The sequence below is a fragment of the Branchiostoma floridae genome, chromosome 13, assembly GCF_000003815.2.
Source record: "Branchiostoma floridae strain S238N-H82 chromosome 13, Bfl_VNyyK, whole genome shotgun sequence".
NCBI lineage: Eukaryota > Metazoa > Chordata > Leptocardii > Amphioxiformes > Branchiostomatidae > Branchiostoma > Branchiostoma floridae.
The window spans coordinates 10,720,922-10,733,990 of NC_049991.1; the positions used below are offsets into that span (position 1 = coordinate 10,720,922).

General features: G+C 42.2%; 3 protein-coding genes across 3 annotated transcripts; 1 reads left to right on the forward strand and 2 right to left on the reverse strand.

Moving 5' to 3' along the window:
* Positions 1-78: 78 nt before the first annotated feature.
* On the reverse strand, positions 79-4,783 carry LOC118429751. The gene is made up of 4 exons (XM_035840375.1): positions 3,964-4,783; positions 3,319-3,436; positions 1,727-1,965; positions 79-1,379 (listed from the first exon to the last, which is right to left on the reverse strand). Exons 1-4 carry the CDS (start codon positions 4,216-4,218, stop codon positions 762-764), a joined length of 1,230 nt encoding a protein of 409 aa, XP_035696268.1. The 5' UTR covers positions 4,219-4,783; the 3' UTR covers positions 79-761.
* Positions 4,784-5,111: 328 nt separating this feature from the next.
* On the reverse strand, positions 5,112-9,884 carry LOC118429752 (protein N-terminal asparagine amidohydrolase-like). The gene is made up of 10 exons (XM_035840376.1): positions 9,696-9,884; positions 9,254-9,356; positions 8,468-8,533; positions 8,022-8,130; positions 7,645-7,718; positions 7,146-7,199; positions 6,820-6,873; positions 6,424-6,524; positions 5,882-5,995; positions 5,112-5,644 (listed from the first exon to the last, which is right to left on the reverse strand). Exons 1-10 carry the CDS (start codon positions 9,846-9,848, stop codon positions 5,471-5,473), a joined length of 1,002 nt encoding a protein of 333 aa, XP_035696269.1. The 5' UTR covers positions 9,849-9,884; the 3' UTR covers positions 5,112-5,470.
* LOC118429753 (40S ribosomal protein SA-like) lies at positions 9,853-13,056 on the forward strand. Its single transcript, XM_035840377.1, has 6 exons — positions 9,853-9,982; positions 11,003-11,166; positions 11,518-11,636; positions 11,871-12,116; positions 12,298-12,537; positions 12,771-13,056. The coding sequence occupies exons 2-6, from the start codon at positions 11,034-11,036 to the stop codon at positions 12,963-12,965; spliced, it is 933 nt and encodes a 310-aa protein (XP_035696270.1). The 5' UTR covers positions 9,853-9,982; positions 11,003-11,033; the 3' UTR covers positions 12,966-13,056.
* Positions 13,057-13,069: the final 13 nt, after the last annotated feature.

Below are 13,069 nucleotides of genomic sequence, written 5' to 3' on the forward strand. Positions count from 1 at the left end.
ATCTACATTACTTGTACATTTTTAAGAGACTTAACGAGCGGTACCAGTGGGTACAGAGGTGACCTTTCACTATATCATTCCATCCAACCTAAAAATCAATGGCAAATTCTGCTGATCGGTTATCATCGGTCAATCCAGCCATACCGAGAAAAATTCTGGCGCACAGTCTCACAGCGCCACCAATCATCTTTCCCGAGTACTGCAGGTTCTGAAACGCCATCCACTAATGAGGTGAAATTGACGTTTGGAGCCATCATTCCTTTCTTACCTTCATGCTTAGGAGGATGGTCGCTTGAATGCGCTATTACTCTTACACACACAGCTCTGTCTTATCTTTCTTTATGAACCAAATAAATATATTGTCTATGATATACGTAATTGCTCAAATTAACAGACTGTAGTACCATCATTCGTCACTGGGCGGCGCTCCACTACCGTCAATGTCACCGCATAAATCAGCCGTTGCCTGGGTGACGTACCATGACCCGTCACTCGGTGGCGTTTTAGTGTGCACACTGCTGTCTCATTGTGTACACTGTTTTATTGATTCATGTAATGCCATACAGGCCTCTACCGACATGAGAGAACTTGGAGAAACACATGAGTGGTGAAAGATTGATTTGAATAAAATGCCATCATAATAGATTATTGTTGATAGAAATTTGGTTTATTCCCAGCTCAATGTAATGTTTCCATCTGAATTCAAAGTGGCATAGACAATAAGACATAAGCTTTTCCATGATTGCACATGTGAAGATTTGTCAAATTTCAGTTATCGTGCCTTCAAGGACAAAATCTGGACGATTGACGTCCATGTTGGCATGAGTAAGGATAGTTGCGATCACACCTTTCTCCCAGTCACCCACCCAACTCTCACTGGCTTTACCCCACGTACCGGACATCATGGTACCTGTCTGGCTGTTCATCCCAAACACTGCTCTTATCTTCTCTTTAGCATCCTTGTCTTTACATTCTATGCCAATGTCTTTCAATAACTTCAGTACCATCTCTTCTTTGTACTTACATAGTTCTTCGTACCTCAAAACGACATCGACAAAACTGGTAGTCTCACTTTGTGTTAAAGTATGGGCGCTTTGCATGCGCCTCAGCCAGAGGCAGGTCACAATCCAAACCAGACCGTGCGGTACCGGCGCAGTTGCCAGTCTACCGTCCTCTTCTACAACTGACATAACATATCTTGGAAATATCTTTGTAGGAAGGAACGTATCTAGTCTAAGACCAGTGAGCAACCAGTACTTCCAATAACTTGCTATCATCACTTTAAGTGCAGAGTTTAAAGTTGCAACAGCGTCCCGGTACGATATGATGACCTTTGCTCCTGGTACCCCCTTCTGCAGCAGCTCAGCAATGTGGATACCCTGTGGGTGACAATACACATGATTGTACATGTATATGTAGTGAATGTCTCAGTTCAATCGAAATCCGCAGATCCAAACGAAACAAACATCATGGCGTCATATAAAGCATCATATAACGAAAGAATATAACAAAGGATTCTACGCTGGGCGATTGAATACACGATGTGCTCTATGTGTTCCTGTATGCTTGCACCCTGACAACATGTTATACAATTGATAACTGACAACTGTAGTTATACACCAGTAGAAGTTGTATTTTGTACCTTGTACAATTGTGTGATAAAATTACTATCTTAAAGTTATACGTATAAAAGGTTATAAAGCACTATATAATTTCCCCAACCCACTTCTGCTCGTGTTTTGTAGCACACAGCAGTCCTCGTGTGATCTTGTTGGAAGAGGGTGAAGTTGAAGAGAGTGTTGCTGTATCCAACGATGTCCGTGAGCATGGTCAGATCGTCTTCCTGCAGGTTTGGGTGAGACTGCAGGTACTGCAGGAAGCTGATGTGTATCCCAGGCTCTGACACGCCGTGTACCACTCCGCTGGCGTCTAAAGCTTTGGTCAGTAAGGTAGAGCCACAGCGTGCTACGTGTGAAAAGTATTGCACATTGTAACTAGAGTTCGGGGACCTCATACCTCCATGAAATATTTATTGCTTTTTTGTGGATGGTATGTATGTTTATAGTCGGTTGTATTTGAGAGTAATGGTTATATAATATAAATGTTATGGTAAAGTAGTGGTGTATTTATTTAATGAGACAGAGGATGTCCATCTGATTAGTAATTATCAAAATGTGACACTTAATTGTGTAATGTGCGTTTAAGGGGTCGACGGCATATGGTAGCGTGGTGTTCCTTAAGCTTGATGTTTGGCATTCAAAATGTCTAAGGTTGTCAGCATTATTGAGGTTCGACTATGTGCCTCAGAGCTGTGTGATGGGAGGAAGTTGGGAAACTCAGAAAGAAGAAGGGATGTGGCCAACTTTGGTCAGATGGTGATTTGATTTTCCACCAATATGTCATAACATCAGCTGTTCACGCGGTACAAAAACGAGATGCACACTTTCCTCTGACAGCCCTACACTAACTGTAAGATGAATACTTGGCGCCAACCCCGTCTGCTAGAAAACAAGTACCATTGGCTACGAAAGAGACAACTAACAACTGTCCCTTATCGTATCAAAATCAGAACAGCTGTATTGCCCATAAAACTTCTGACACCCAACCCAGATGAGAGGACCTAATGACATTTTAATCACCATGTCACTCAAATCAGCAGTACAGTATGTGAGACATCCATACCTGTTAAGCATTATCGTTAAATGTGCCTCAACTTCTTACAATTATACTTACGCTTCACATCTCCATGATATCCTAAGCAGACATAAATAAAACTAATTATCATATTTAAAAAAACTCGGGGTTCCCCAAACAGCTGTCACCTCACCATCTGCTTGGAGCTAAGCCCATTAACAAACACATAAAGCACGATGCCTGTACCAATATATCTCAAATATAGGGGTGATTTCTGATATTATTACATCGATTATAACGACAGATACGGCTCCCCAAATCTCATCGATTCGAGCTTTCATCACACCCCACCAACACAACAAGTATGAAACCAATCCATCCAGCCGTTCTTGAGTAATCATCTACACAGACAGAGACACATAACAGAAAATATAACCTCCATTCCATGACATTTCATGGAGGTAATTAGCCAGTTGAGTATGATACTAAACTTACAATAACGACGCTTTGCACTCTGGACCAAATATTAAAAGAGTAAAAAAATGGACCTTTCTGGACACACGTATGTGACGTTTATCCTTACTTGTTTCTTCAGGACTGTATTTATCAAAGAAGCTTCTTACTTATCGCAGCATTTCGGAACCTACATTTCAATCCAAATTACTGCCTCTTAGCGTGCCTTACCGGTATGGTGCAGGAAAACTGTAGTGATGTGGGATACGTCATCGGCAACCTCTGCTGTGACAGCAGCCAAGTTGGCAAAAGGTACTACCAGCACTTCCTGGGCATATGTTCGTAAGGCCTGTGGAGGTAACACGGATTGGAACATTTTGTTAGTCACTAGCAAGTTGTAGGACTGGCGTTGTCATGAAGTAACGTTAACGTTACATGTATGGCGTTTACATATACTAGTAACATGAAAACTGGACTTGAGATCGGTCTCATTGCCCCACTTGACCCTCGAGTACCCAACGTACTGTTCAGCTGTTGTCAATTGTGTTAATATTTAAGCTTTACTAAGGACGTCATGTATATTGTCCTTGGCTGTATGGTCGACCCGCAGGACCGTTCACACAGAGCATTTATTTAATAAATGCGATAACAGACGTTTACTTGATCGAATGAATGTTGCAAGTAGGTATGTTTTAATACAAAGTAGTTCAAACAATATTAAAATCGACTTTTTCAACTATCATATTTGTTTCAAATGCATACTACGAAGGTTTAGATGAAACGCTACACCAATGCATGGGAAATACCCTATATACGTTTAAAACTGACAGTGATGGCGAACGCTCGGTGGATATTTCAGAGAATTCAGACACTTACTTGCCAGACGAACGTGACCTCCCTGATCTGAAACCCTTCCCTCGGTCTCACCAGCACAAGATTTTCCAGATCAAAGTCGGCGCAGTAGACGTAAAAGTCACGCCCATGATCTCGGAAAAATTTGGCCGGGTCCGCTACAGGTCTTTCCTTGCCCACTGTGTCAAAATCATCGATGCTGTTAGGTCTCAGTTGAGGGGAGCCGTCTTTGTTTCTAATATAGACACTCTTACATTGGACCAGCTGAACATATGCCATGCCGAAAACATGCAGTCAAGCTTTCACTGGTACGGAAACGAAGCACATGATGCTTACTATTTAAAGGTTCAGAGTCGGGGTGCAAATCTCACCCCGTCTTGTACTTTGAACCTTGGTCGTGAAGCACGGAATGGTTATCCAATTTGGTTCTGCGTCACAGTCCACGCACGTAACGTTAGAGAAAGTAGTCAGCTTCTCTAACATATAACCTGGGGAAAATCATATTTTTATGCAGCTTCCATCGAAAAAGTGTATTACTACAAATATGTATTCTTATGGTCCAAAAGTAACAATTCGCTACATATTTACCCTGCCAAAAGAGACAACAGTGGTTCAAGGCCAGGTCAACGCATGGTATATAGTATAGTCTCTACCAGACTCCTATAGGTCGCTGGGTAAACCATAGAAATAGAACGTAGGTCGCAAGCTGTTCCCTAGCCGGCTATAGTACTCCTCTGGCCAGCTTACTCCTCCTCTATTTGTTCTATTTTTTTTTTTAATCATCTTTATTACACACAAGATGAATACATATATGTATATATTACAAGCTAATGGTTTTCCCAGCGCCCTATAGGAGTCTGGTAGAGACTAGGTATCTAGCGCATTGGTTTTCGAGGTTGCAAAGGATCATATCAAGGACACGTGGATTAAACCACTGCGGTGAAAATGTGGGGGTGAAAGTGGAAATGAGTTTGATTGTCAAAAATCTTTTTAATAGTACCACTTTTTTAAAGTTGTAAACATGACCTTCATTTGCAGTAGATATTGACTGTTTCCTAGTAGTCTCTGAAGCTTGTTACTTTTAAAAGTGTGGGCTTCTATTTGGTTTATCAGCCACATTCTGTTGTTTATTGTAGGCTTTTTAAAGATTAATAAAATCCTGAGAGAGAAAATGAAAACAATGTTGGAAATGTTGCCACTTTAATAGCTTTGTGTGTGAACAGCTTCTAGTTCTGTATGTGCAAATTAAGACAACAATCATTCAGCTAGTATATTGCACATGTACTTTGCCCAATATATAGCCTGTAGTGACCTTAAAAATCAAAGAGAAGTCTTGGCACACTGGTATCAATGCAACATCTCTCTCACATACAGGCTGTATATATTTTCTACCAAAGAAATGCTATGTTAAGCATCAAAGGTTCTCCACACACCATACAGTTTTAAAATACATTCTTCATAAGATACATGTATCCCCAAATGCCAGCATTTTTTATCTCAACAAATATTAAGTTAAAGTACAGATCAGGTTTTATGAGTCTTGTGCCAGCTCCCACTGTCCTGCAGTGTTCCTCCTGTACACCTTGCCCCTCCCCCTGGGGAACACAGTCTCCCCGGGGTGGGGGTGTTCTAACAAGAACTTCAGGGCTGCTCTAGTGTTCTCCACAAAGTCTGGAGGTTCTACCAGTGGTGATGTGGACAGGTACTGGAGGGAAACAAAAGGAAACAAATTAGACACAACTTGTCAGCAAGTATTCAAAATCTGATGGCAGACTTAGCAAGATATATCCACATTGTGCATTTGTGAGTACTTGATATACACATTTATTTGAATCAACAAAACATTTGGACTAACTAGTGTAGGTCTAATGTGAAGAGGCCACTGTTTTTGACCATCATCTATGTAGATCCTGAATGAAACTTTCTGTTTGGATGAACTCACCTTGAGAATGATGCGGTCAGGCTGCTCCAGCCATCTGTCTGCATCATGGAACCGGTCGTAGTGGAACGGTCCAATGTTCAACTCTCGCTTTGTGGAGTCATAGATGTTCAGCATCTGTAATGAGAATGCACTCTAGCACAAATATGGAGAGAATTGTGCCTCTTATGGGGCTATTCACAGTTTGGTGTCCGTCACATCTGATTCTAAAAGTGCGACCTTTGGTCTACCGCTCCATGTCAAAATCTGGCATATTTTTCATTTTAGTTAAAAGGGACAAACATAAAATACAACCCCCTGTTGTTTTCCTTGAGCAACCTAGAACATCACAACATAATGATACCTTTCTGTCAGATGTCTATATGCTTGTGTGGTAAGACTTTGATGACCAAACTTAAGGCAGGCACAGATAAATATTGCACCACTCAACAGCCTTCTTAGTATCTGGGCAATTTGCAGAAATAGTGTTCCAACATGTAACGTTACATGTTCTAAAGATTCTGCTTAGACAATGCATGAATGAGTATGTATGGCCGGTACACCACCTCATGCTTGCCTGTGTAGTTCCTGGCATGTCTCAGAGCCTGGTCTGGTCCTTTGTCTGTGAACTTGGCTGGGAACATCTCACCACTTCTGACATCCACAGCTGAAAACAAACACATTTTTGGTGTGACAAACAGTATCATCCACTAATGAAAGTGATTGGCCTTATCTGATCTATATACAGCAGGCATGAATCCATAGTAATATGTTTCTGTGTATGACCATGATGTAAGGAATACTTGCCAGAGTGGCGTTGTAATCAATGACTGTAGACCAATTTGACTTTGTACACATAAGGCACATGGCCCCTGTTTGTACAGTGTATGTTGGATTTCATTGTTAAGTTTGTATTACTGAAGTCATATATTCTATTCAGAGGGTGTATGTTGGGAACTTACCAACACCATAAATGACTGGCCAGTGGACTTGGTCTTTTACCACATCATTTAGCTCTATATTGAAAAAGAAAGAAATTGCCATCTGCACATTCATTTTTTGTGATTATGATGTTGACAGTCAATAAATTACTATCAATGGAGAAGCTTTTACCATCATTTCCATATTTGGAATTTTAAGTAAGATCAAAAATATACCACTGGAGAAATAGCACATAATTCAAGCACAGGTGATTACACAAAACTGGAACATGTATCACATAACAACTTCAACCACTAGAATGTCTATATCACTAATACATAACTTTTGTGTGAAATTCAAAACCTACCTGAGACACAGGCTGTCTGGAGGTAAATGTTGTCTTTTACTCTGTTGAACTCCTCTGTGGATAAGAAGAGGACAAAGACATTACAATTTAACACTGTAAACTGTCCCTTGTACATTGTGCATTGTACAGTTAACAGACTCAAAACAAGTCATGATGGTAGGATTGCTAGTAGAGCAATCCTATGGAATTTTGCTGAAGGAAGGCAAGGGTCGGCAAGGCTCACCTTTTGCTTACCCACTGTCCTACCCTTGTCACATTGAATTTCAAAGAATGTTAAACCGTACTACTACATGTATATGTACATTCACTGCATTGTTTGTTGTAATAGCCAAGATCCTGGTCTTAGATCCTACATTGTTTGTTGTAATTGGCAAGACCCAGGTCTTAGGCCGTCAATGCCTTTGCACAACCTATAAGCCTCTACTAGCAGGGTAGAATAAAGACATAAAAGTTAATGAGTGTTTCAGAGCAGGTGATGTAATGACTAAGTTGCACTTACCTATCAGCTCCATTGTAAGCTGTTCTGACATACATCTGTCATCACAGAACCCTCCCACCAGATGCAGCTCCAGCCTGAGAGTGGAAAAGGCCATTACAAGATTGCAGGGACTCTACCACAAGTAACAATCATGACACACACATAACCAAGCTGTTAAATGCACAAACTGGTGGTGGGAGAGACGGTACCGGAGAGAATGGGTGCCTCATCATGTTTAAATTCTTTTCATCACTGATGACCACTGAAATACACCATATACATGTAGATGCACATAGTACAAAGAGAAGCTCTCCCGACTGACTCATAAATATTTCTAACTGCTACACTGTTTCAATACTGTAGTCTGTCCCTCCATTTAAGACAAATATCACACCCACCTTCCCTCTGTGCAGTTTTGAGTGAGCTGTCCCAGATTTCCCATCATGTCCCTGATCCCCTCTCTGGTGCCAGCTCCATCAAAGTGTGCCACACATGTCACACCACAACCTGCAGGGTACATACGTCTGATAACATGATCCGTAATTCAGTACAATACGTTATAATGTAAGCCCCATTGCTACATGTACATGCACAAAATGTGAGTAATAAACCCTGACGGGTGAATTTTCCAATGAACATATCAAAATGTAAAAGTGCATGTAAGATATCACTGACACTGTTTTTCAGATAGCTATGATACAATATAGTACTATAAGGACACTAACATATTTTTGACAAGGATTCTGTAAATCAAAGACAAAAAGAAGAAACAAAGGCTTTAATAATATAATCTTTCTGAGGCTGTAACATTTACATCTGAATTTATATACAGAGATCTGCTGACCTGTGTGCCTGAGAACAGCTATGTGACAAGTCGTGGCATCTTCTGAACCTAAGAACTGTACAACATCTGAAATGAGAGGAAGACAATTGACAATAGCTGACAGTCCAACATTCATCTTACACATCTGTATCTCTTCTTGGAAAATGACAAGAAAATCAAACATCAACATAAGATGAACCTCCTGGAAAAGTTGTCTGTCTTTTTTGACAGCCTGACATTGACCTTGCCCGCCCGACATTGACCCTGATAGCCCGACATCAACCTTGCAGGCCCGACATCGACCCTGCATGCTCGAAATCGTCCCTGACCTTCTGACATCGACACTGACTGCCTGACATCAACCCTGCAGGCCCAACATTGACCCTGACCGCCCGACATCAACCCTGTATGCCAACATCAATCCCGACCGCCCGACATTGACCCTGCAGGCCCAACATCGACCCTGACCGCCCGACATTGACCCTGACAGCCCGACATTGACCCTGACTGCCCGACATCGACCCTGACCACCCGACATTGCCCGACTTTCCCCCTAAGTACAGAAGATGAACTGCCTAAAGTGCGCAAATGCTGAAAAATTGGAAAAAGCAGCGAAGGATGAGCATACGTGAAGGAATCAAAGACAGAGGGAAAGCACGAGACCAGAAGCCGACAAACTGAAGCAGATTAAGAGACAACAACATTAAAGATGTGTCAGACAATCACACTGCAATATGCAGCTGCAATAAACATTGTAAAGGTTTTGCTTGGGCAATTTTTGAAGCTAACATTTGTGCAGACACATACCGTCAGATGGCCCTGTAGCTGCATATTCCCTCTGGTTGACATACAGGACACCGTCTGTACCCAGGGTCCTCACCGCCTGGCTGCACAGGTTTGCTGCTGACTCCTGAAACAGTGGGTACCAGCTTCCAGTTTGCATTGAGCCATCAAAGGGCAGACTGATAATATTGCATGATTTACTTTTTCAACAGACCCAATTATGTCTATTCTACTACATTGGGCCGTATGGTAGATTTTATGGATAAAATCAGCACGCTCATGAATTTTTACCTGATTGAATTTTTTTTTTTTTTATAATACAATAGGGCTAGCCTAATGTTATAGTATTGTGTGTGAGTAGCGTTGAGAAATGGAACAACTCTCAGGATCAGGAAGTGAAACTGGAAGAAACATGATGAACATTCTCTCCAGCTTTGCGCAAGATAAAACAAGACATTTTGCACACCTTGAAGTGTGGGAACCTGGTCAGCAAGCTTTTCACGCTGTCAACTTGTCCTACAGGAGTGTCATCCACAACAAGCGGCATTTTCTGAAGATATAACGGAGAAAACACCTCAAAAACACATCCAGTCACGACTTTCCTCAGTACTCCGGTCATGTAGGTCAGAGGTGAAAAGTCAACATATGGAAGGTCAGGGATGAAAGGTTAACATCCGGGAAAGTTGTGCTTAGAACCACGTGACCCAGGTTCTTCCTTTTTCCCTGGGACAAATCTCCATTGGCGTTGTAGAAGTGAGTCTCTCTCGAAATTACACAAAATTCCGCACATTTTACCCCATGTGTTGGTATTTTTGATACAATGGTCCGTGCATAACATATTGTGGAATACGTAAATGTATTTCTGTGCAGATCTGAACAGTTTAAGTGTCATAAAGTCGCATAGTTCTACGACCATGTGGTTGGAGCGCTAGCGCGCCATACCATTGGGTAGGGGAGGGGGGCATTTTTCAACACGTGTACCATTATTATTACGTTAGAAACTTGCGTTTCAAACGAAATATAGACGTAATGATAAATCTTTTAATCCATGTTGGTAGAAACTGTGCAACATCATCATCTGCATGTGTATCAGATAGGGCTGTGTATTATACCCGTACCTGTACCGTACCTGAAAAATTGTTTAGGTACAGGTCCGGACCTAAACATCTGTGTACCTGTACCTGTACCTAAACACACTAAAGCACTTGAGGACACCACTTTTAAAGGCTACAGATACATAAATTCCAAATCAAAGATGACAATTGTGATAATCTTGCAGTTGAAAATCAATAAAACTTTGTTTTGAGGTTCAAATTTCTAAATCCTCATACAAAGGTGACAATTTTTCTCTAAAAAAGACAGTTGGCTACATTTATAACTTACAGATAATTGATCAAATTTGTTTAGGTACAGGTAAAGGTCCGGACCTGTACCTAAACCTGTGTACCTGTACCTGTACCTAAAATTTCTTTAGGTACACAGCCCTAGTATCAGACTAAGTCTGAGAAAACAAGTCTGAAGTTAGTCACCAAATAACTAATTTACAAAATACCTGTTGGTCAGTGATGAGTTCCAAGATTAGAGCCAATCCTCATAGAGCAAAGCTCTTGGATGATACTTTATCTGCTGAGACCACTCAAACTTCGTAGACATAATGCAATCATACAGGTGAAAATTTGGGTTAAACTGTAAATGCTACACCTGTTTGAGAAGAAGAAAAATGAAATAAATTTTTTGCTTATTTTAGATATGAAATTCTTCCTGTCTGTCCAGGTTGTCAACCCTTGATTTCTGACAGCTCACCATGTCCGGAGGTTTGGACGCTCTCGCTCTGAAAGAGGAGGATGTGACGAAGTTCCTGGCCTGTGCCACCCACCTGGGGGCCAGCAATGTGGACTTCCAGATGGAGCAGTACGTCTTCAAGCGCAAGGCTGATGGTACAGCTAAACATCTCTTATAAACATTGTGCAAACATCAGTCGGTTTTCTGAGGTAGAAGGTCCCCAGTGTAAGAACGGTGTTGTGTTTGGTCAATGATGAGTTCCAAGATTAGAGCCAATCCTCATAGAGCAAAGCTCTTGGATGATATTTTATCTGCTGAGACCACTACAACATCAAAATACATACATTTCCTAGGGAAAATGGATATAGTTCAGATTTCACAAGAATGCATTATGCAAAAGGTGACATAAATGTGGCTTGTTGCCATCATGGCAAGTTACACAGAAGGATGACACTTTCCTTTCTACATTATACTGTATGGTTAATTTTAACCCTCTGTCTCCTAAGGTGTTCACATCATCAACCTGAAGAAGACGTGGGAGAAGCTCCTGCTGGCAGCTCGGGCTGTGGCTGCCATTGAGAACCCCGCAGATGTGGCCATCATCTCCTGCAAGCCTTATGGACAGGTGAGGTCCTAGCAGATGTAGATACGAACCCGATCCTTTCCTCAGTACAGCATGCTTCTGTGTTGACTGATTGGAATGATGGCACATCTTTGATATCTTGACTGTAAATGAGAGGTGTATTGTATTTATACAGTCTGAACCAAATTTCAACTTAATTCTTCACACTAGGACATGTTTGTTGTTTCTGATGCATGTAGCAAAACTAGACATGGGTTTTCTATTCTTTTATTCCAGCGAGCCATTCTGAAGTTTGCTGCCCACACCGGTGCCACACCCATCGCTGGCCGCTTCACCCCTGGTACCTTCACCAATCAGATCCAGGCTGCTTTCCGCGAGCCTCGTCTCCTCATCGTTCTGGACCCTCGTATGGACCACCAGCCTGTTACTGAGGCGTCGTACGTCAACATCCCCGTCATTGCCTTCTGTAACACTGACTCTCCCCTCCGCTATGTGGACATCGCGATCCCTTGCAACAACAAGGTAAGGATGGGCAAGATATGTCTTTTAGTTGTTTCAAAAGTATCTTCTAGAACATTTGCATGTATTGAAAAACTATCAATGAATTATGGGCTATTCATTCCATCATGACCCTTATACCTGTGTGTACAGATCAGTAAGAAAAACTATTGAAATCTTAATATTCTTGCTTATGCCTCTGCAGGGTGTTCACTCAGTGGGCCTGATGGTGTGGATGTTGGCGCGTGAGATCCTGCGTCTGCGCGGCACCATCTCCCGTGAGGTTCCCTGGGAGACCATGGTGGATCTGTACTTCTACCGTGATCCTGAAGAGCTGGAGAAGGAGGAGCAGGCTGCTGCAGAGAAGGCTGCTGCCGAGGCCCAGGCACCCTACCAGCCTGACTGGACCCAGCAGAATGACCAGGTCCAGCCGGAAATCACTGACGTGAGTTAGCAACTGTTTGTTCTTTCCTTGTTGCGCACATTAAGCAAAATTTGGCGTTACTTCAAATATGAAATAGGCAGGTATTGTACAATGGTCAGATTTTGACAAACACATTTGTAAGAGTTTTAAGGATAGAATGAAGAACACTCTTTGAAAGAATCTTCTTTTCTCACTCACTCACCCTCAACATGACCCTTCCACTACTAACTAGACTACTTATATTTTTTCCACAGTGGAGTGCAGAGATGGCAGCAGGACCACAGCCAGGGGCTGCCGTGCCGGCTGGAGACTTCACCATGCCAGCTGCACCTACCGACTGGGCTGCACCTACGGAGGAATGGGGCGCCACACCCGCACCACCCCCAGCCGCGCCAGCTGCCACACCTGGCGACTGGGGTGGAGCTCCCACCACACAGGACTGGAGCTAGACCACATCAGACTCGCCCACATTGAGGGCTAAGATGTATCATTGCTGCCCAGGCAAAAATACACAGAAATAAAAGAACCTGTCAAGAAAAATTACTGTCTGTGT